Genomic DNA, 21,177 nt, shown 5'->3' on the forward strand with positions numbered 1-21,177 from the left:
TGGTTTTACCATTTTCCTTTCTCTGGAAAAGATTATGTTCTACGTTAATGTTCTACTTTAACATTAACGTAGAACATAATCTTTTCCAATTAACACCAATAACTTATTGTTAGCATGCATTCATTAGTGCTAATTGATTCATTACTCAATTAAATTGTGAAATAAATTGTCCACACTGAAATTTATGCATCCAATTTTGAGCGCCATCCAGTATATAGAATCCAGGAGTTAATGTGCAGTTAATGCATGACAACAGGCTAATGCATGAAAACAGTTTACATGTTATCAAGCGTAAATCCAAGCATTACAAAAGATAAAAACCCAACATAGGTCTAAAATGTAAGTATTCCAAGACAAGCGATGCAAATGGATAAACTAGAGTCAATATATGATGTGGACCCTACACTGTCCATGTTTCAGCTAAAAAAAAGCCTTGCTTGGGGTTCAAAAATGTAGTGATAACAGTCTACGTTGAGATATAAAATTAATTCCAAAAATAAAAATATTAAAATCAATGAAATCAGAGATAAAAATTGCCAATCTTGCAAGATTGATGATTTTTATCTCCGATTTCATTGATTTTAATAGGCCAGTATCCCATTTGAAACACTGGCTAGTCCAGATCATAAATACTGGCTAGAGTCCCAAAAAGTAGCAAGATTTCATGCTGCTTAACCTCAGGATAAGTAATGGCTTTCTCCAGATCTACCTTCATAATGGTTTATGAACTTTTCCTCCAGAAATTTGCCTACACTTTTTTTAAACCCAGCTAGACTCACTGCTTTTTACCACTTGGTCTAACAATGCTGAGTGAAAAAATATTTTCTCCTATTTGCTTTAAATGTGCTACTAAGGCAGTACACCAAGAATGTATTAATATTATTATTATGTAACTTCATAGAGTATCCCCTAGTCTTTCTACATCTTGAAAGGGTAAACATTTCATTCATATTTATCTGTATCACTTGATTAAAGATTTTTTTGATCTCTATCATATCTCCCCTCAGCCTTCTCTTCTCCAGACCCATATGCAGTCTCTCACTTTACTGTGACATTTGAAGCTCAGCACAGAATTCTTAGGATTATGTTTCTAAAACCAGTAAAAAGATCATATTCTCAATGATGTCCCTGTAGCCCTGAATCAAACTGATTTTTTTTTAAATTGAATATTAGATAGTAGTTGTCCAAAAGTATCTCTGAGGTATGAGACGAGCTGGATAAAACACACAGTCCTACACAGTATGATAAAACTTCATTTTTATTCAACTCAGTGGGTTGTGGCCACGTTTCGGCTTATACCTGTATCAGGGGCATAAACCTGTAACCTTATTCATTCTCCAAGTAGTAAAATTATATCTGGCAGATGTATCCCAATAATAATTCACTTATGAAGATTGGTCTCAATATTTCTGTCCAGATCTGCCTGAAACTCTTGAATTGCAAAATGGTGAATAAACATGTATATGATCCTTACTCCGTTTATTGAGATAATGTCCTTCTCTCTCCTGTAGATCTGCCTACCACAGATGACTTAAGGTTCAAATCTATTAAGGAGACTTGGGTTGAGGTAGAGTGGGAACCTTTGAAAATCTCATATGATGCTTGGAAACTCATCTTCCAAAACACGGTAAGCAAAAGGTGAACCTAGGGCTCTGAAGCAGAAGATTAATCCACTTCTTCTTTGGGTTTTGCACTAGTGAAAATTTTTTATCCAAAGAATGCTGGAAAGTGTCCTTAGAAAAGGTTACCTCTGACCCATTTTTCATCCAAATCAGACCACAGTAGCCCTTATGCCTGCAGGTGTCACCTATATGTCAGTAAAATAGGGTTTTGGTGGGCTCACACTTTCCACCATAAGTGTACTAGTTACAGTGGGAGTCCCTTCTCTGGAGTCCACTGCACTGACCACCAGGCTGCTCCAGACACCTGCTTGGTTCATAGACAAAATCGCGCGAGACAACGGCGCGCCGACAACTGAGCGCAGACAACTGAGCGCAAGATTGATGGCGCGCCGAAGAAAAGTACTATTTTAAAGGGTTCCGATGGGGGGTGTTGGTGGGGAACCCCATTATTTTACTTAACAGACATTGCGCTGGCGTTGTGGGGGGTTTGGGGGGTTGTAACCCCCCTCATTATACTTGAAAACAAACTTTTTGCCTGTTTTTTAGGGAAAAGTTCAGTTTTAAGTATAATGTGGGGGGTTGCAACCCCCCAAACCCCCCACAACGCCAGCGCAATGTCTGTTAAGTAAAGTGGGGGGGTTCCCCCCACACCCCCTGTCAGAGCCCTTTAAAATAGTGCTTTTCTTCAGCGCACCGTCAACCTTGCGCTCAGTTGTCGGCACGCCGTCACCCACCTGCTTGTTGCTTTACTAGGACTGGCCATAACATCTGTTGTCATACAGACAGGAATACTGTTTAATTCACATCTTTGGAGGATGGGAGGGGTCATCAACCATGGGGGAATAAGGGAGGTCATGCCCTCATGCCTCCAGTGGTCATCTGGTCAGTTTGGACACCTTCTTGACACATTCATTATTAATGACACATCACCCTTCTATTATGGTTAGCATGGAAAGTACACTTTTCCTTGTTTTTTTTTCCTTTTCAACTTTTTCCTTATTGATGATTGGTATTTTGGGGATCAGTGACCTCAAGTGCCCACAACTGAATTAGAACTTGTCCTATCAATACAATCACTTCATGAACTATCATAGGTCTCTTTTATGCAGATCTCTCTCATGCATATTCATTAGGGCTATCCTGAAAACCCGACTGGCCTGGTGGTCCTCCAGGACAGGGTTGCGAATCACTGTTCTACAGTATACAAACAAAAATATAAAGAGTATCTACAAATAAACACTCCGTAGTTACTTTCCAAATGGCTTGCAAGGTTTCTTGGTGAATGATAGAGATGGGATTTGAATCCAAGCTTTTGCATTTCAGAAAATTGGTCTCCAGTCACCTGTGTTGATTGTGATAATAATAATAATACTCTTCATCTTTTGGCTTTTATCCGTGTGTAAACATCCTCACTAATTAGTTAAAATTTTTCCTTTATCAATGTATATTGTTGGCAATACCTATACAAAATTTTTCCGTTGACACTAGATGCATCTGTTCATTTCAGAAAGAAGAGAATGGTGAAATAGTCAGCACTCTAAACAAAGGGGAGACAACTTATGTGCAAACTGGTTTGGCACCAGGAGAAAGCTATCAAGTTTCCATTCAGGCTGTAAAAAACAACACTGAAGGTGCAAAACTCACCAAGGTGATGACGACAAGTAAGTAATATGCAGAGCTGAAACCTGACTTTCCACAGATAGACCCATCCTGATGGATTCCTAGGTCACTTGCCTTAAACTATCAGGAAGAAGAGTTGACAGTGAAAATCTAGAAAACTTCTGGTCAAGAGTAGTTCTGATCGCTCAGTATCTAACATGGCAGCTAACATGGCAGCTATATAACTTTATACACACACTTTAAACTTTACAATATTGGTTAGTGCTCAGAGAACCATTGTGAGTAAGCAAAATTTGCCCACTACTAACACAGCTCAAATTCTCAATCACTACACTGGGTCTTCATAAGCAAACTTAACTCAATTTTATTGAATTACTTATGTATCTCCAAATTGTGAGTAAACAGACTTAGCTTTAGGCGGATTAATGCATGATGTCAAATTGTGTGATGCTAGAACAGTACAGGCTCCACAACAAGTTAATTAGAAGGAAAAAAAGCCTCAGAAAAGGGCCCTCCCACCTCCACAAAGGTGGTTTATTCAAAGTGGTTGAGCGGTCACCTCATCGGCAAAAAACCTTCATCAAAGTTGAAAAAGCTCTGTACTGTGCTGTGGAAAACTCAAAAAGATAGATGAAAAACTATTCAACTTATCTTCAGCAGATAAGTACACTGATGGTGGCCAGCGTTTCAAAAATCTGCTGCCTTAAGGTGTAGCACGACCGATCAGACTAGAACCAAAAACAAAAATAACATATTATTAAAAGAGTTTCTTAATATTCCAGTTGTTATTTTCAATAGCTCAAATAAAGCCTACAAGACATAACTTTAAAGTGGAACAATAAACGCGTCTCCTGCATCCTAAGATGGCTCCTCACAAACGCATGGAATTTGAACACTCCCGGTGTGATGACATCATACCCGGAATTGGCAACGCGTCATTACTAAGACACTGTTGCTTCAGCATGGCTTGCGAACAGACTAGTGATCAAAAGAATGAAAAATCTGTATTTTAACCCATAATAAAGTGCTAAATAAGTGCAATAAGTATTAAAGCGCTAAAGTGCAATGATAAAGTGTGTGTGGTCAGTACATCCAGATATAAATGTATCTAAGTAATAAATATTATCCCAAAAATATGTGAAATGATTATCCATGTGCAATATAGACTTAGCTTGGGCAATCCACTTCCACACACCCACACCATACATAGAAACATGATGGCAGATAAAGGCCAAATGGCCCATCTAGTCTGACACTTCTTATCCCCATCTATCTTTTAAATGATATAGCTGAATGTGTTTACTAGTTTAGTAAATACTGCCATAAATAAATATTATGGGCCAGATTCTATAAACAAAGCCTAGGTTGGGCACCGCTAAGTGCTGTGATTGAGGACGCCTAGATGAGTTCCGCATAGAACTCAAAATTAAATAATGAGACTAATTGGCATGGTATTTGACCACACCATTAAAAGCTCATTAAAACTTTTTGAAAAACAAGAGTTCCATTTGGAATTCAGAGTGGCACCTAGTGACATCTACCTGCAAAGTAAGCATGGGTTATGGGCGGAATATAGACTTGGTATGACTTAGGCATTGGTAAATTAAGCCAGGAAAACTCTGGCCTAATATACTTGCTCCCTAACACTAGGATGCCTAGAAATGCTGAAGTTAAACTAAACTAAACTAAACCTTAAGTTTGTATACCGCATCATCTCCATAAAGATAGAGCTCGGCACGGTTTACAGGTAAATTAAATGAGGGAAGGACATAATAAGAAATTAGAGGTTATGAAGGGGATAGCTAGCTTTACATTTTAAATAGATAGCTTTACCTTTTGGAGAAAAGCCAAGTTTTTAGATGCTTTCAGAATAATTAGAATGAGCCAAGGTTCAGCAGCAGGGCAGGGAGGTTGTTCCAAAGCTCAGTGAATTTGAAGAAAAGGGATTTCCCTAATTTACCTGCATACATGACGCCTTTTAACGAGGGGAAAGATAGTTTGAGTTTGTGGGTGGATCTGGTAGTGTCAGGTCTTGAAGAATTCCAGGATAGTGGAATTAGGGGAGGAAGAATGCCATGTAGGATCTTGAATATTAGGCAGGTACATTTAAAATGTATCCTAGAAATCATTGGAAGCCAGCGAAGTTTTGACAGAAGTGGGAAAAAATGGTCAAATTTGCTTTTTGCAAAGATCAACTTAGCCGCAGTGTTCTGGATCTGCTGAAGTCTTTGAAGATTTTTATTGGTTAGACTTAGATAGATGGAACTACAATAGTCCAGTTTGGAAAGAATGATTGATTATACAAGGACAGCAAAATGTTGTTGGCGGAAGCAGGATCTCACTTTTTTCAACATGTGAAGACTAAAAAAACATTTTTTTACCAGAGAGTTGAGATGATCATTAAAGGAAAGTGTAGAGTCAATAATGATGCCCAAAACTTTGCTTGAGAATTTGATCTTCAGTGTGGGACCAGAAGGTAGTGGAATGAGCGTGGGTAACTGATCTAATTTTGGGCCAAGCCAGAGTAGTTTTGTTTTGGAATTATTCAGCTTCATTTGTACAAAGAAGGCCCAGGATTGGAGTTTTGTTATGCAAGCTGTTATATTTTCGATGAGGTTAATGAGGTTCGAATCTACCTCAAGAAGGACAAGGATCTCATCTGCATATGTAAATAGAGTTTCAAAGGGAGACAGATGGAAGAATTTCAAAGAAGACATATAAATATTGAAAAGAATAGGGGACGGGGTGATCCCTGGGGAGCACCACATAGCGGTCTCCAAGGAGAAGACATGGTTCCATTCATGTTAACAGTGTAAGAGCGGGATCGTAAAAATTTTGAGAACCAGTCTAAGACTGTGGAATCAATGCCTATCTCAGAAAGTTGATAAATTAGAATATCGTGGTGGACAACATCAAAGGCCGCATATAGATCGAATTTTAGTAGAATAGCAAACTTATTACGAGATTGAAGTTGTTGAATCTTTGAGATTAAAGAGGCCAGCAGGGATTCAATGCTGAAATTGGGCCTGAAGCCATATTGGCAAGGTAATAGAATGGAGAATCTCTCTAAGTAAGATGAGAGCTGAGTGGATATAATAGCCTCGAGCATTTTGGACAGGAGAGGAATATTTGCTATAGGATGATAGCTGGAAGGGGAGGATGAGTCTAGATCAGCTTTTTTAAGTTAAGTTAGGTGCCGCTGGGCATGCTTCTGTAAACGGTGCCTAGCAGTTGATTGACAACTGTGCTGACCGGTACCACTAGCCATCATTCAGAGAATCAGGCCCCTGTGTCTTAAAAATTCAGGCAAACCCCCCAAAACGGAGAAACACCTCTACGAAATATCACACTCAATCCACAAAAGTAGAAATGAAAGAGATGTTTCAACTGGGATGTTACTGCACTAAAGCTTGACTTATTTGGGCATAAGAGATTGATATTGCGGTGTTTGGGCTTTTTGGTGTACCAGTATATGAAGTGTCATTCTCCAAACAACAGAATATATCAACAGTTTGATTCCTGAAGAAGGCACTAAGGTGCCGAAACACAGGCTGTGTCGAGCCTGATGTTTGTTTTAGTGCAATAAAGTCTCAGTTGAAGCATCTCTTTCATCTCTATTTTGTGGATTGAGTTAGAAATTCAGGCATCAGACCGAGGGTCCATTTTATCTGCTGTCAATTTACTCTTGCTGTGTTACAACATAAAATTTAAAACTGTTAGTCAAAAAACATTTATCTAATCCATCACGTTCATCTTTATCTCGTACAAGAACGCATGTCTTTGTATTTTCATGACGGCAGTTACACAAGTTCTATGGCTCATATAACTGTGCGCATCTAAATGTAAGGCGCACTGGATGCCAAGTTATATTGGTATTCTATAATAGAATCTGAAGGGCAAATTCTATAAGAAGAGCCCAAAAGTTGAGCGCCTAATTAGGCACTGTTCAGTGCGATTCAAGTAAAATTGGGTGCTGTTTAGTGAATCGCGTTGAGCAGCACCTTTTTGGGCAGTGCCTAATAAATAGGACAGCTCTAGGCACAACTAAAAGTTAGGCACCCATGTGAGTGCTTAAGCACGCTTAAGAGCAGGGATTCTGTAAGAAGGCGCCTAACACATAGCCACACTCACGCCTAACATGCATAGCGCCTATTTTTTTGAAGGCCGCCTAAATTTTTAGAGGCGCCTACTTACAGAATCGCGCTTTTTTTTTGTTAATCTTTATTCATGTTTTTAAACTCACAATAAATGTGACATATAATACAATCATTTATACTTTAACATCACTTTAATATATCATCAAATTCTAACTTGCATCAAATATCCCCCCTCCCTTATACCCAACAGTTATTCATAAACAAAAGAAATCATAAAATATCCCCCCCCCCATTTCACCCTGGATGTGTATGAACAAAAGTGAAAAAATTAATATTTATTCTATGCAGTAATTTCAATCTTTAATGTATCTTGTTAATGGCTCCCAAATAACCTGAAATTTCTTAAAATTTCACTGCTGCATGGCAATTATCCTTTCCATTTTGAATATGTGACACAAAGAGTTCCACCAAAAGCTATAATTCATCCTATCCCAATTTCTTTCTTGATAGGCGCCTATGTTTAATCAGTGCTGATTAAAAAGCTTAATTGAGCTTGTTCTCCAATTTAGATAGGCGCCTATCTAGTTGGGCGCCTACGAAATAGGTGCCTAACTATAGGTGCTGGTTACAGAATTTGGGCCTTTGTGCCCAGATGCCTTTATAGAAGAGGCTTTCACCATATATCCTCAGGGCAACTAAATGGAGGTGTCCAATGGTAGAATTGCCCCACATATGTATAGTGGCTGATATTTTGGCATTTGTACATTTATCCCTAGATATGTTAAATATTGCTGTCAATATTGGATTTAATCGTTGACTGTAATATTTAAATTTATACTTTTAATATTCGGCACCAATCAGTACCAAGATATTAGCACTGGATATCTGGTTATAGATTGACTAAGTTATGTATCACTGATATTCAGTACCAGTACCTGTGCTAAATATTGGCAAGACTCAGATAACTTCTGGCTCAACCCCCAGATCTCCTCGCCTACATCTGGTGCTGGGCACTCAGAGAAGAATTTCAGCAGCATTATTCAGATAATACCATTGAAAATCCAGACATGTTATGTTATTTAGGTTTTCTATTCTGCCTTTACCTATTCAGTTCAAGGTCGGATTATATTACAAGAGGTTGGGTCAGTTACCCAGGAAGTTACAATGGACAGTTTGATGTGGACATTCAATAGAGTTACTAATACAGGTAGATCAGTACAGTTATTAATACAATTAGGTCATAGTTACAAATACATAGTTACAGTTTTAGTTTCAATTTTAAGCCACCTTTATGGTTTTTTCAGCACAGGTACTAGTGCTGTAATTTTACAATTGAATCTCAGCAGTGCGTTCGACTTGGTCGATCATGAAATAATGCTACACTGCTTAGATGAAATGGGACTCTCGGGAAGAGCCTGGAATTGGTTTCAGGGTGTTTTGAGAAAAAGATCCTATCGAGTGGTGAGTGATGGAAAATTATACTATGTCTGAATTGGAACAATGGACAACTAGTTTTAAACTAAAATTGAATACAAAAAAGACAAAAATTTTTTTAGCAAGTCCAAATTACAAAATAACTAAGACATCGCTTCACCTGAATGGTCATGACTACCCAATTTTAAAATCTATAAAAATACTGGGAGTCATTTTAGACTCCCAGTTAACTTTGGTAGAGCACACAAATTTGGTGGTAAAAAAGTTATTTTTTACATTATGGAAGTTAAAGACCATCAAACACTGCTTTGATTTTTTTAGCCTTTAGATTGTTGGTGCAGGCATTGGTATTATCCATATTGGACTACTGTAATATTGTCTACTTGGGCACACCAAAGAAAGATGTGAGAAAATTAAGAATAGTGAAGAATACGGCTGTTCGCCTGATATTCAGACTGAAGAAAAGTGATATCAGTCCTCATTACCGATCATTGCACTGGTTACTAGTGGAGGCACGAGTAATGTTTAAATTCTCATGCCTCTATTTTAAGTCAGTTTGGGGATTGGCACCAATATACCTGCTATCTCATTTTGTGAGAATAACCAGGAATTGCAACCTATTTGCTAACCTGAAGTTTTTAGGCTGCAAACTCAGGTCTTATTTAGACAGGATGCTTGCTTTTCAAGCAAGCAAACAGTCCTGGTTGGGTAATTACATCAGTAGAGCCATGCTGTCTTATGGTGCTTTTAGAAAAGAAATCAAGACAATATTATTTGACACATTTATCTCTTAATTTGTGCTTTAATTTTTAACACAATTAATTTTATTCCATTAATTTTAAATTTTTAATGTCTTTTTTAGCACAATAGGTTGTATTCATTTTTTACTATCTTGTATTCACTGATTGTCCAGTTTTTTTCTCTTTTGTGAAAACCGCCTAGAATTCTTCTGATTAAGGCAGTATAGAAAAATAAAGTTATGTTATGTAAATAGGTCATGTTTAGCTTTTCAATATGTTCCAGGAGTTGCACTGGACACATTAGAAATGAGCTTTTACAAGTACCATTTCAGTTACTTCTGGGTTGGCTCCCTGTCTTGGAACAGAAATGCTTTAAAAAGTTTTCTGAACTTGAAATAGTGGTCACAAGATTGGAGTGTAAGTGGTAGTTGGTTCCAGCTTGCTCTGCCTACCAATTCAGCAGCGTTTATTTTCCTGCACTTTAAAAGTCAAGCAGGGGACTTTACCAGCCAGTTCCTGCACTTTAACAGCTAATTTCAGAAGACTGAATTGGAGATTCATTCAGGCATGGGAACTTGCTCCACCTACCAATTCAGCAGCATTTTTCTTCCTGCACTTTTACCCTTTTATAGCCTCTTCACCCCCTTTGCCTTCTCCTAACCACACTGGCGCTGTGGTGTAAACAAAATAAACAAACAAAAAAGACTTTTCCGCTCTCTGTTAAATCCTAGCTCACGTTTGCAGTCTAACACCAGCTCTGGCAGGATACACTTTTCAAATCTGACATACTGTAATCACAAAACAGAAAATAAAATTATTTTTTCTACCTTTTGTTGTCTGGTCATTATTCAAATCTTGTTGGTCCCAAGCTCTGGTTGTCTTCTGATAACTTGCTTGCCGGGGTCTCCTTCTTTCTTCTTTCTCCATGCTAACCATCAATCTTCTATCTCTGTCCTCCCCTTCCGTTTCCGTTCCCTCCCCTGGAGGTCTGCCATCTTTCCTTTTTTTCATCTCCATCCACAGATTCAACTTTTCTCAACTACCCTTTCATCCAACATCTCTCCCTCCTTCCCCACCACCCCAGGGTCCACCATCTCTCCCTTTCTGTTCCTTTCATCCCTAAATCCCATTGTCCACCATCTCTCTCCTTCTCTGTTTTTAGACCCATTATTTCTTCCCCCCAAAGTCTGGCATATGCACATCTCTTTGAACACCCCTCCTTCACTCCCTCCCTCCCTCCCTCCATGTACTTCTACTCCAGGGCCCCCTACCCTGAAGGTCTGTCCCCTCCTGAAGGCCTGCACCCCCCCTGAAGGCTTACACCCACCCCTGAAGGCCTGCCTGTTCCCCCTGAAAGCCAGTACCACCACCCCTGAAGGCCTGCATCCCACCCCTGAAGGTCTGTCCACCTCCCCCAAAAGACTGTCCCCCCCACCCCCTGAAGGCCTGTGTGTTCCTCCCTGACCTCCCACGCTTCCATTTACCTGATTCCAGGAGGGAGCAGCCTGCAGAGAGGATCGCCGATACTTTAGCGATCATTGCAGATTGCCACAGGCCTTTGGAGTTGTCTTCCCTCTGCCGCGGTCACGCCCCTCCTCTGATGTCAGAGGTAAGATCGTGGCAGAGGGAAGACAGCTCCTGAGGCCTATGGCAACCTGCAAGGATCACTAAAGTACTGGCTATCCTCTCTGCAGGCTGCTCACTGCTGGAATTAGGTAAATGGAGGTGTGGGAGGCCAGGGGGGAAGCCGGACACTGCAGCACTTCACGACTGACCCTCCCCCTCGCCTTCTAAAGGAGGAGCAGCAGCGGCCAGCCAGCAAGAGGCAGCGCTGCCAATCCTGCTTTAGGGGGTGAGGGGGGAGAGTCAGACAATGAATTGGGAGGCCAATTTTTTTTGTTTTTGAATCGATCCAAATCGATTCCCCCAAAATGAATCGGTAAATCGATTTGAATCGTGAATCGGGCAGTACTAGTAGATATAGCCAACATTAAATCATTTGTGAGTTCTGCATCTGCCATTACACATGAAAAAAATCATATTCTAGATCTTATTAGTTATACTGACTTAAACCATCACAGGTCCTCAATTGATAGTACAGGATGACAGAGATTATATTGGTCAGACTGGGCATCCAAGTGGCAGATGATATTTAATGTGGACAATTGCAAAGTGATGCATATTGGAGAGAACAACCCAAATTACAGTTACTGGATGCTTGGGGTTAGCGCCCAAGAAAAAGATCTGGATGTCATTGCAGACAATGCAATGAAACCTTCTGCCCAATGTTAGACAGCAGCCAAAAAAAGCAAACAGGATGCTAGGAATTATTTTTAAAGGGATGGTTACCAAGACTAAGAATGTTATAATGCCCCTGTATCGCTCCATGGTGCGACCTCATCTGGAGTATTGTGTTCAGTTCTGGTCTCCTTATCTCAAGAAAAATATTTTTTCACTCAGAGAATGGTTAAGCTCTGGAATGTATTGCCAGAGGTTTTGGTAAGAGTGGAGATCATAGCTGGTTTTAAGAAAGGTTTGGACAATTTCTGGAGGAAAAGTCCATAGTCTGTTATTGAGAAAGACATGAGGGAAGCCACTGCTTGTCCTGGATCGGTAGCATGGAATGTTGCTACTCCTTGAGTCTTGGCCAGGTACTAGGGACCTGGATTGGCCATCGAGAGAACGGACTACTGGGCTTGATGGACCATTGGTCTGACCCAGTAAGGCTATTCTTATGTTTTTATCTGGGTAACTTTAACCTACCTATTTTTATGTCAAAAATTCAGGACATTACATTTAGGAAAGAAATAACTGTGAGGAAAAAGATTAATACAGAAATGTTTTGGTCTCAACTATTGGCAGTTCTACCTAATTCTCTTAATGATTGCAAACTTGAAGATACCCTGAATATTTGGAGGGATGAATCAGAAAAAAATATTTGATTCATTTGCACCACTTACAGTAAAAACAATTCCCTATGTTTGTAAAGCACTGTGGTATTCCACTTATCATCGCAGTCTCAAATGAGGTTATAGAAAACTTGAGCGTAAATGGAAAAAAAGTAATTTAGAGGTTGACAAGCTTAAATAAAGAAAGAAAATTACTGAATACAATCAGAAACTTAGGAAAGCCCGGAAAATGTATTATGGGAATAAAATAGGTGGTTCAAAAGATCAAAGTAAGGCTATATTTAAACTGTGGAGATCACTCACTCATGTGAGTGAAAAAATTGACAAAACTAACAGACCAACTATGGATGAGCTAGCGAAAAAATTTTTATTACAAAATCCTGACGATAAGGGCTACATTTGTTACTGTAAAATATGATGATTTATTTTTTGAGCAAGATAATTCAGATAATATCCAGGTAGATAGATCTTGGTGTACCTTTGCAAATGTAACAGATGATCAGATTCAGAAATTATGTTTTAAGTTGGGACAATGTACAGTAGATGTGCTTTGGACCCTTTTCCTTCTCATATTTTTAGGAGTATCTCTCCTCAAGCAATTTCCTGGTAAACATAATTGATAAATCACTTACAGTATTAGATAATGGTTACTTCTCAAGCACACACTAAAACAGCAAAAACAAAACTGCATTTTGTTGCTTTTTGTGTCTTTATGGCTGTTTTCCCTGTCATTTTAATATGACAGCATACTTTTCCAAGAAACATCTTTGGGTGTTGTGCATTTCACCTGCTGTATTACTTTTCCTCTCTAATAGTGATCGACTCCCCCAGCCAGTTTGAAGTGAGAGACATTACAGATACGAGTGCCATTTTATCGTGGATTAAACCTCTGGCAGAAGTCGACACCACTTCTCTTGTCTATGGAGATAAATTTGTGACCTTCTATAAAGACGAGGACCAGTACAGGCTGGGAGACTTAAAGCCAGACACCACATATAATCTGACGCTCTTTGGTCAACGTGGGGACATGATAAGTGAGAAGGTGACTAAGACCATTACAACAGGTAAGAGTATTTCTGCTCAATTTTTATAAGAAATCACATATTACCTCTTGCAGGCAGAGGTGTAGCCAGACACCCAGTTTTGGGAATGACAAACCCCACCTCACCCAGCATCTCTCTCCCCCCTCCACATGTGATTGGGGAGGGGCTACTTAACTCTACTCCCCAGTACCTTTAAATCCTTTAAGTCTTCACTAGCAGCAACTCATTCTCCCTGCTTGCACTGGCTCCAAGCCTTCCTTCTGATGTAAATTCCTGAATCTGCAAAGAGGAAGTTGCATCAGAGGGAAGGCTTGGGCTAGCATGAGCAGGGGGAATATATTGCTGCCCACTGCCAGCAAAGAACTAAAGGATTTAAAGGTACTGTGGGAGGATTTTAGGTGTGGAGTTAAGTGACACCCTCCACCCACCAGCATATTTGACAAGGGAAGGAGTGAACCCAGCTGGCACAAGATAGGAAACAAGGCCTAGTCTAAACTATCAAAAACTGAATCAAAATTCAGTTCTGTGTATCTTCTGTTCCCCAAGCCCATGTTCCTCTTCTATTTATTAATAGCCAATTGTAAGAACTTTAGCATAGAAGGGTACTTTATTGCATTTCTTGGTGAACTCAAGACAGATTGAACAGAACCAAGATTGAAGAATGATTCAGTGTTCACAACAGGAAAGGTTGAACCCTTAAGATAAAAAAGGTCCTTCTGATAGATGATTCCACGAAATAAAACACCTCATTCCTAGCTTCATCAGGCCTAAAGAATCCTGAATGTGTTATAATATTAATTGAAAGTATCCAGTACTCTTGCATTGATAGCTTTTCAAATATTTTACTCTTGATGGAAACCATTCTTGTTGCCCACAGACCTGGATGCTCCTTCAAATTTGAAGCGTGTGTCCCAGACAGAAGACAACATCACCTTGGAATGGAAAAATAGCCAAGCAAAGAATGAATATTACAGGGTCAAACATGCTCCCATCGCTGGAGGAGATTACGTTGAGGTCATTGTGCCAAGAAGCAATGAAATCACAACTAACATCACCCTTACAGGTAGGACATGTCAGGTACTTTTGGTAACAAGGCCAGATCCTATAAAGTGTTCCCTACTTAGGCGCCGCTAGGTGCCCTAATTGCTGATGCCTAGCGACACTTAACTAAAATCCACGTGCATCCCAAATTGTTTCAATTAGCTTAAATGGCATGGTAATTGACTGCACCATCAAAGTTAGTTGATAAATTTGTTAAAACATTAACTAAGAGTTCTGCTAAGCAAGGATTATAAAATGATTCTTGCGTGTAGATCCCACAGGAAAAATTCTGGCACCATTTAGTGAATCCACTAAAACAATTAACCCCCGTGGTATTATTATTCAAAATTACAGAAGTACATAAAAAGTATACCACACTACTCAACCGGAGAAGTGTAACACATTACACAGGCCTCAGAACAAGGCATCAGAACTAAATTTCCTCCATCAGCGATTTAGTTCTGATGCCTTGTTGCTGGCCCTGAAACAGCGAACGGGAAAGGAGTCCGCAAAACGATGGCCGCGTCGGCATTTATAGAAAGCAACACGGCATGTTGAAGATAAATATAGAGATTTCTCAGCTAAACATAAGATAAGTGACCTCTTTTTTTGTCACAGTTTCAATATACCGGATAAGTGCAAATGCGCATTAGTAATATATTTATGTTTTTAAAAGGGTTAAATCAAAGTAAAAAGAAAACAAAATAGAACAATCAAGTTATAACAATAAAAAAGTTAAAATAATAAAGTTAAAATAAGGTAGTTGAATTTATAATTTTAGTTCTTGGCCGATGACTGGAGCATGTAGGAGCATAACTACACTGACTTTTCGGTTGTGATTGGGCAGCTGTACGTAGGCTCCGATTCTGAGGCCTGTGTAATAATAATAATAATAACTTTATTCTTGTATACCGCATTACCTTGGAAGTTCTATGCGGTTAACAGAAGAAGAGACTGTACATTTACAGCGATGTTACAATTTCGTTAATGTTAGAATTACATTTTGGACAATACATATTCGGTCAAGTTACCTTTACATTTTTGACAGTAAATATACGGTGAAGTTATTTTGGCAGCTAGGTAATATGTTCAGAGCGGTTACAATTGCTATAGTTAGATACAGCAGCGTTACCGATAGCAGTGTTGCATGAGGCGGTAAGGGTCTAGGGGGGAGAGGTCAGGAGAGGAGGGAGGGTTGATCAGAGGAATTTGTCAAAGAGGTAGGTTTTGGTTAACTTCCGGAATGTTTGATAGTGGGGGGAATTGGAGATGAGGGTAGAGAGGCATTTGTTCCATTTGCCCGCTTGGAATGCTAGAGATCGGTCAAGGAATTTTTTGTAGAGGCAGCCCTTCAGGGAGGGAAAGGAGAACAGGTAGGTGTTTCGTGTGCGAGAGGGGCGTGCAATTTCAAGGTGTTCAGATGGGTAGATTGGTGAAGAGCCTGATAAGGTTTTGAAGCAGAGGCAAGCGAATTTAAAGGTGATTCTTGCCTCCACCGGCAGCCAGTGGAGTTTAGCATAATAGGTGCTAATGTGGTCGTATTTTTTGAGGCCGAACATGAGGCGGACAGCGGCATTCTTAGGCGTTTGATGGTGTTTTTGTAGGCTCCTAGGTATATGATATTACAGTAGTCCAATATGCTTAAGATTAATGATTGGACCAGTAAGCGGAAGGAGAGGTGGTCAAAGTGGTGTTTGATAGTGCAAAGTTTCCAGAGGGTACAGAAGCATTTTTTGACCTGGGCATTGGTATGGTCTTCGAAAGTTAAGCATCTATCTAGGATGACTCCGAATATTTTTAATGTGTTACACTTCACCAGTTGAGTAGTGTGGTATACTTTTTGTGTACTTCTACCATTTAGTGAATTTTTCAAGTACCTTTCTTATTTCTAATCTTAATGTATATTTTCTGTAAACCGCTTAGAACCTAACGGATGTAGCGGTATATAAGAAATAAATTACATTACATTACATTAGTGAATCATCATGTATCAAATATATTTAATCTCCACTAAGTTCAATAGACCAACTCTATCAACCGGCATTGCCGCAGAGTTGTGAATAATGAGGACCATTTACACCTTAGTGGAGATTAAATATATTTGATACATGATGATTAACTAAGTAGTGCCAGAATTTTTCCTGTGAGTTCTACACATAAGAATCATTTTATAATACTAACTAACTAACCAAAACTTAATTTTATAGACCAGTCTTCAACGAAAAGATGCTCGACTTGGTTTACAATAAGTATATTACATATTACATATAAATATAAAAGAAGCATGAAATCTAGAATGGCTTACCTCCTGTTTTACGAAGCCATGCGGCAATGGCCCCGAAGCCTTTTGAATCTCTATGGGCTTCGGGGCCATTACCGCAGCACAAACAGGCCCTTAGTTTCCAGGTGTTTAGTAAACAAGAAAGTTTTCAGAGCTTTCCGAAATAAAACAAAGGGACCTAGAGTTCTAAGTGAAAGCGGTAACTCATTCCAGAGCTCAGTTAGTTTGAAAATGAAAGAGTGGCTGAACCTCTTGAAAGTTCTATTTTTACCCCTAAGGGAAGGACATGTAAGTTTTAATTTATTTGAATTCCTAGCGAGATGAAATCTGTGTACATTCCAATCTAAAGTAACCAAAGTAATAAAAATGCCAAAGAGAATTTAAAATGCAATATAAACGCACTTAAATTGAAGCCAATGTAATTCCTTGAGCAATGGGGTTACATGATCAAATTTACTCTTACCAAAAATGAGTTTGGCAGCAGTGCTCCATATCAACTGAAGTCTCTGCAGACTGACCTTTGAGAGACCCAGGTACATTGAGTTGCAATAATCCAACCTTGACAAGATAATTGACTGAACCAATACAGAGAAGTAGGATAACTGATAAGCAAGCATGGTTAGGGGTAGAAAATAGGGGTGGATGACTTAGGTGTCACTAGGCATCCGAGTTAGGTGCTGGTAAATTAAGCCAAGTAAAACCTCAAGATCGCCTAGTGACATCTAAGTCCACTTAGGCACCGCCAGACGTGATTCTACAAGCAGTGCATAGTGGTTGATTGACAACCATGCAGAGCGGCACTTACAATGAAGGTATGCTTCAATACTGTCTATAGAATCTGTCCCTAAGGGAATATTCAGCTGACCAATAAAGTTAAGTCAAACCACAGAATATACTTTCCTAAAATTAACTGGATAATACTCAATATTTATTTATTTATTCAATTTTCTGCACCATTCTCCCAAAGGAGCTCAGAACGGTTTACATAAATTTATTCAGGTACTCAAGCATTTTTCCCCTCTGTCCTAGTGGGGCAATGAGGGGATTAAGTGACTTGCCCAAGGTCACAAGGAGCAGTATGGGTTTGAACCCATAACCTCAGGATGCTGAGGCTGTAGCTTTAACCACTGTGCCACATCATTTATGAGTCCAAAAACAACATCCAAGAAAAAAACAAAAACGGTTTACATACAAAAGCAATCAAAATAAAAACAAAATAAAATATCAAACCGCAGCTCAGCTCACAGTGTCAGTTAACCCGCTTTATCTCCTGTCGACTTAAAGCTCCTAGTGTCACCACGTACACGTGATGATGTCACATAATTTCAAATCTGTAATGAAATAAATCATAAAAAAAAAACAAAATCAAAACCAAAAAACCAAAAATCAAAATCAAAGCTCTCCATTCCATACAACTATTCAAACCAATGGGTACACAGGTTTGCAGAAAAAAGATCCAGCGCTGTTCTCTTCGCAGCAGCAGTTGTTTAAAATCACCACCTCGGGCAGAAGGAAACACCCGCTCCAGAACCCAGCATCGCAGATCTTCAAAATTATGATGTTGATCCTTACAATGCTGCACCATCGTGGCTTCCACTCGCTCTCTTACATTGCATGATCGATGTTCTATAAGTCTGGTCTTGAAAGCCCTGGAAATCTGCCCCACATAGAGTTTTTGACAGGGACATCTAATGATGTATACTATCCCACTACTCTCACAATCTGTAGCTTGACATAAACTATAGCATTTCTGATCAGCTGGGTTCACAAAGGATGAACACTCCTCCATCACATTGAGTACATATCCATGCATGCATATCCTTTATGGGATCAGTTCCTGAGCTGTCTACAGCTTTTATTGGATAGTCTCACCATAGACTTTCCCTGAAACTTCCTCAGGTTTTGTACTAAAAAGCAAGGACTCCTCTGAATGGACAAGCACTGTTGAACTCACTCTGAGTTCTATTGGCAATTGTATGAGGGTCCTATTCAGTTAACCCTTACTTTTGTAACCTTAATGTTATTAGCCAGACTCTGTAGTTTGGGGAATAACTTTCTTTAATAACTTGAAGTAGAGAATAAACACAATTTGAAGATTTCAAGACAGTCCAACATAATGTACAGAATCTTCTTACTCTAACAGCCCATCCTATTCAAAGGGAAGCAGGAAGTGTGTTCACACACCTTATGGGAAATGTATTTATTATTTTAAAAATGGATATACCGTGTTCCAGACTCTGCCTGACCTCGCAAACTCGGTCCCTGTTTCCACCCCATCCCAATGAGCTTGGTCCCCATTCCTGCCCGATCCCTTTGAGGTTGGTCCCCATCTTTGCTTCATTCCCACGAGCTCGGTCCCCGTGTCCGCAAACCATCTGATCCCATCCACACAAGCCTCAAATAGTTTTATACTGAACTTGTTTTATTAAAGTATAAAAAGAAACAATATTACATTATATTACATTAGGGATTTCTATTCCGCCATTACTTTGCAGTTCAATTTTATAAATCAGAGTTTTGGCTGCCGAATTAGAGGAAGAGATCTTTAGCTGGCAGGGCTTTGTTTATAAACGTTTATCAACTCAGCTACAATACTACTTTATCCTAAAGCAAAAAAAAAGAGGAAAAGAAAAGAAATAGAAATAGAAATGTTTTTCTACCATTGTTGTCTGGTTTCCACTTTCCTCATTTTCTCATCATTCTCTTCCTTCCATCCACTGTCTGCCTTCTCTCTGCCTCTTCCATATGGCATTTGCTCTTTTTCTATGCCTCTTCCAGAAACTGTCTGCCTCTCCTCTCCATCTCTCCCTCCCCCTCCCTGCCCCCCCCCCCCCCATTGGTCTGGCACCCATCTTCTTCCCTATGCTCCCCACATGGTCTGACATTTCTGTCTTCTTCCCTTCCATCTCTCTCTCCCTCCCTTCCATCTCTCTCCTCCTTTCCTCCCTTCATATCTGGTATCTGTCTCCTCCCCCTCCCCCAATGCTCTGGTATCTCATTCTCCTCTCTCTATCCCTTCCTTTTCTGCTCTTCCTTCTCAATTTGTTTTCTACCTCTTGTCTACTTTCTTACTTTCCAGTCCTCGGTTTCTCTTTCATTGTCTACCTACAGCTTGCTACCTCTTTCCCTCAATCCTTCAAGTATCTCACTAACTCTATCCTCTTCTCCAATCCAGCATGTTCCCTTTTTTTTATCCCCTCCTTCCATCCAGTTGGTGCTCGCTCTCTTTCTCCTCTCCACTTCCTTCCAAATCTGCCCCATCTCTCTTCTCTCCCATCCAGCATCTGCTCTCCTTTCTCTCCTCCACACTTCCTTCTAGCGTCTGCTCCCTGTCTCTCCCCTTTCAGTGTCTGTTCCTGTCTCTCTCCTCATCACTTCCCTTCAGTGTCTGTTCCCCTCTCTCTCCCCTCCCCACTTCCATCTAGCATGTGCTTCTCCCTCTCTCTCTACTTCTCTACAGTGTCTGCTCCCATCTCTCTCCCCACCTCACTTCCCTTCAGCATCTGTTCCCTTCTCCCCTCCCCACTCTCTCTTCACTTCCCTTCAGTGCCACTCAAACTCTTCGCCTCATTGGGCTATCTCCCTCCCGTCCTCTCACCTTCGCGGGTACTTTCTGAGGTGTCCAGACATGGCAATGTTCTCACAAATCCCACACAACTGCCCCAAAACTTCTCCTCTGATGCACCTTCCTGTTTCCGCCTGGGCGGCTCGTGTTAGAGGAGAAGCTTTGGGGCAGGCGCGCTGGACTTGTGAAAATGGTCACTATGTCTGGACACCTCAGAAAGAGAAAACACTGAAAAACACCCACAAAGGTGAGGGGAAGGGAGGGAGAGCCAAGATGGTTTTTTGGCCTCCAGCAATCAGGAGGGAGCGAGTGTCACGATTGCAAAGAGGGCTGCTGAGCAGGTTGGGTGGGAAGGGAAGCAATGCGAAAAATACTTTACTGTAAGGACAAGGCCATTCACCGCTCCACGGGGCAGTGCATGACCTTGTCCCCATACCCACAGCAACCAGGTTTTTTCCCTCCTCATTCCTGCAGGTTCACCACGGCTAGCCATGGGTAATAGTCACCGTATCATTCTTTATTCCAGATTTAGATATTAAACCTAAGCTGTATTAAATTAGCAGAAATAAAGGGTGAAAACCTGGTGAAAGGACAATGCTAGACTCAGGTCCTCATGCAGCCATGCAGTCATACAAAAATGGCAACTGTTCTCTCCCAGAAACTAAAGAAGGGCAGGCTTAAGCTCTGTGGTTGCAGCCAGGCTCTCTGGGAGAAGCAAAGCTTTCTGGGGATTTGAGAACAAAGAGCACACTTTACTTACACATCTAAGAATAAACACATATACTTGATTTACACAAGAACTGAGAAAATACCTTTAAAGAATAA

The 21,177-nt window shown here is 40.1% G+C and overlaps 1 protein-coding gene across 5 annotated transcripts in view; it reads left to right on the forward strand.

Annotated features, from left to right (window-relative positions):
• Window positions 1-21,177, forward strand: part of TNC (tenascin C) — a 267,005-nt gene that overhangs the window by 150,036 nt on the left and 95,792 nt on the right. For all 5 annotated transcript variants that reach the window (XM_033960452.1, XM_033960454.1, XM_033960453.1 and 2 more), the window contains exons 5-8: window positions 1,512-1,627; window positions 3,130-3,283; window positions 13,238-13,486; window positions 14,343-14,528. In XM_033960452.1, the coding sequence (XP_033816343.1) occupies window positions 1,512-1,627; window positions 3,130-3,283; window positions 13,238-13,486; window positions 14,343-14,528 (705 nt within the window). The remainder of the gene's footprint in view (window positions 1-1,511; window positions 1,628-3,129; window positions 3,284-13,237; window positions 13,487-14,342; window positions 14,529-21,177) is intronic.

The sequence above is a fragment of the Geotrypetes seraphini genome, chromosome 10 (assembly GCF_902459505.1).
Source record: "Geotrypetes seraphini chromosome 10, aGeoSer1.1, whole genome shotgun sequence".
NCBI classification, from domain to species: Eukaryota; Metazoa; Chordata; class Amphibia; order Gymnophiona; family Dermophiidae; genus Geotrypetes; species Geotrypetes seraphini.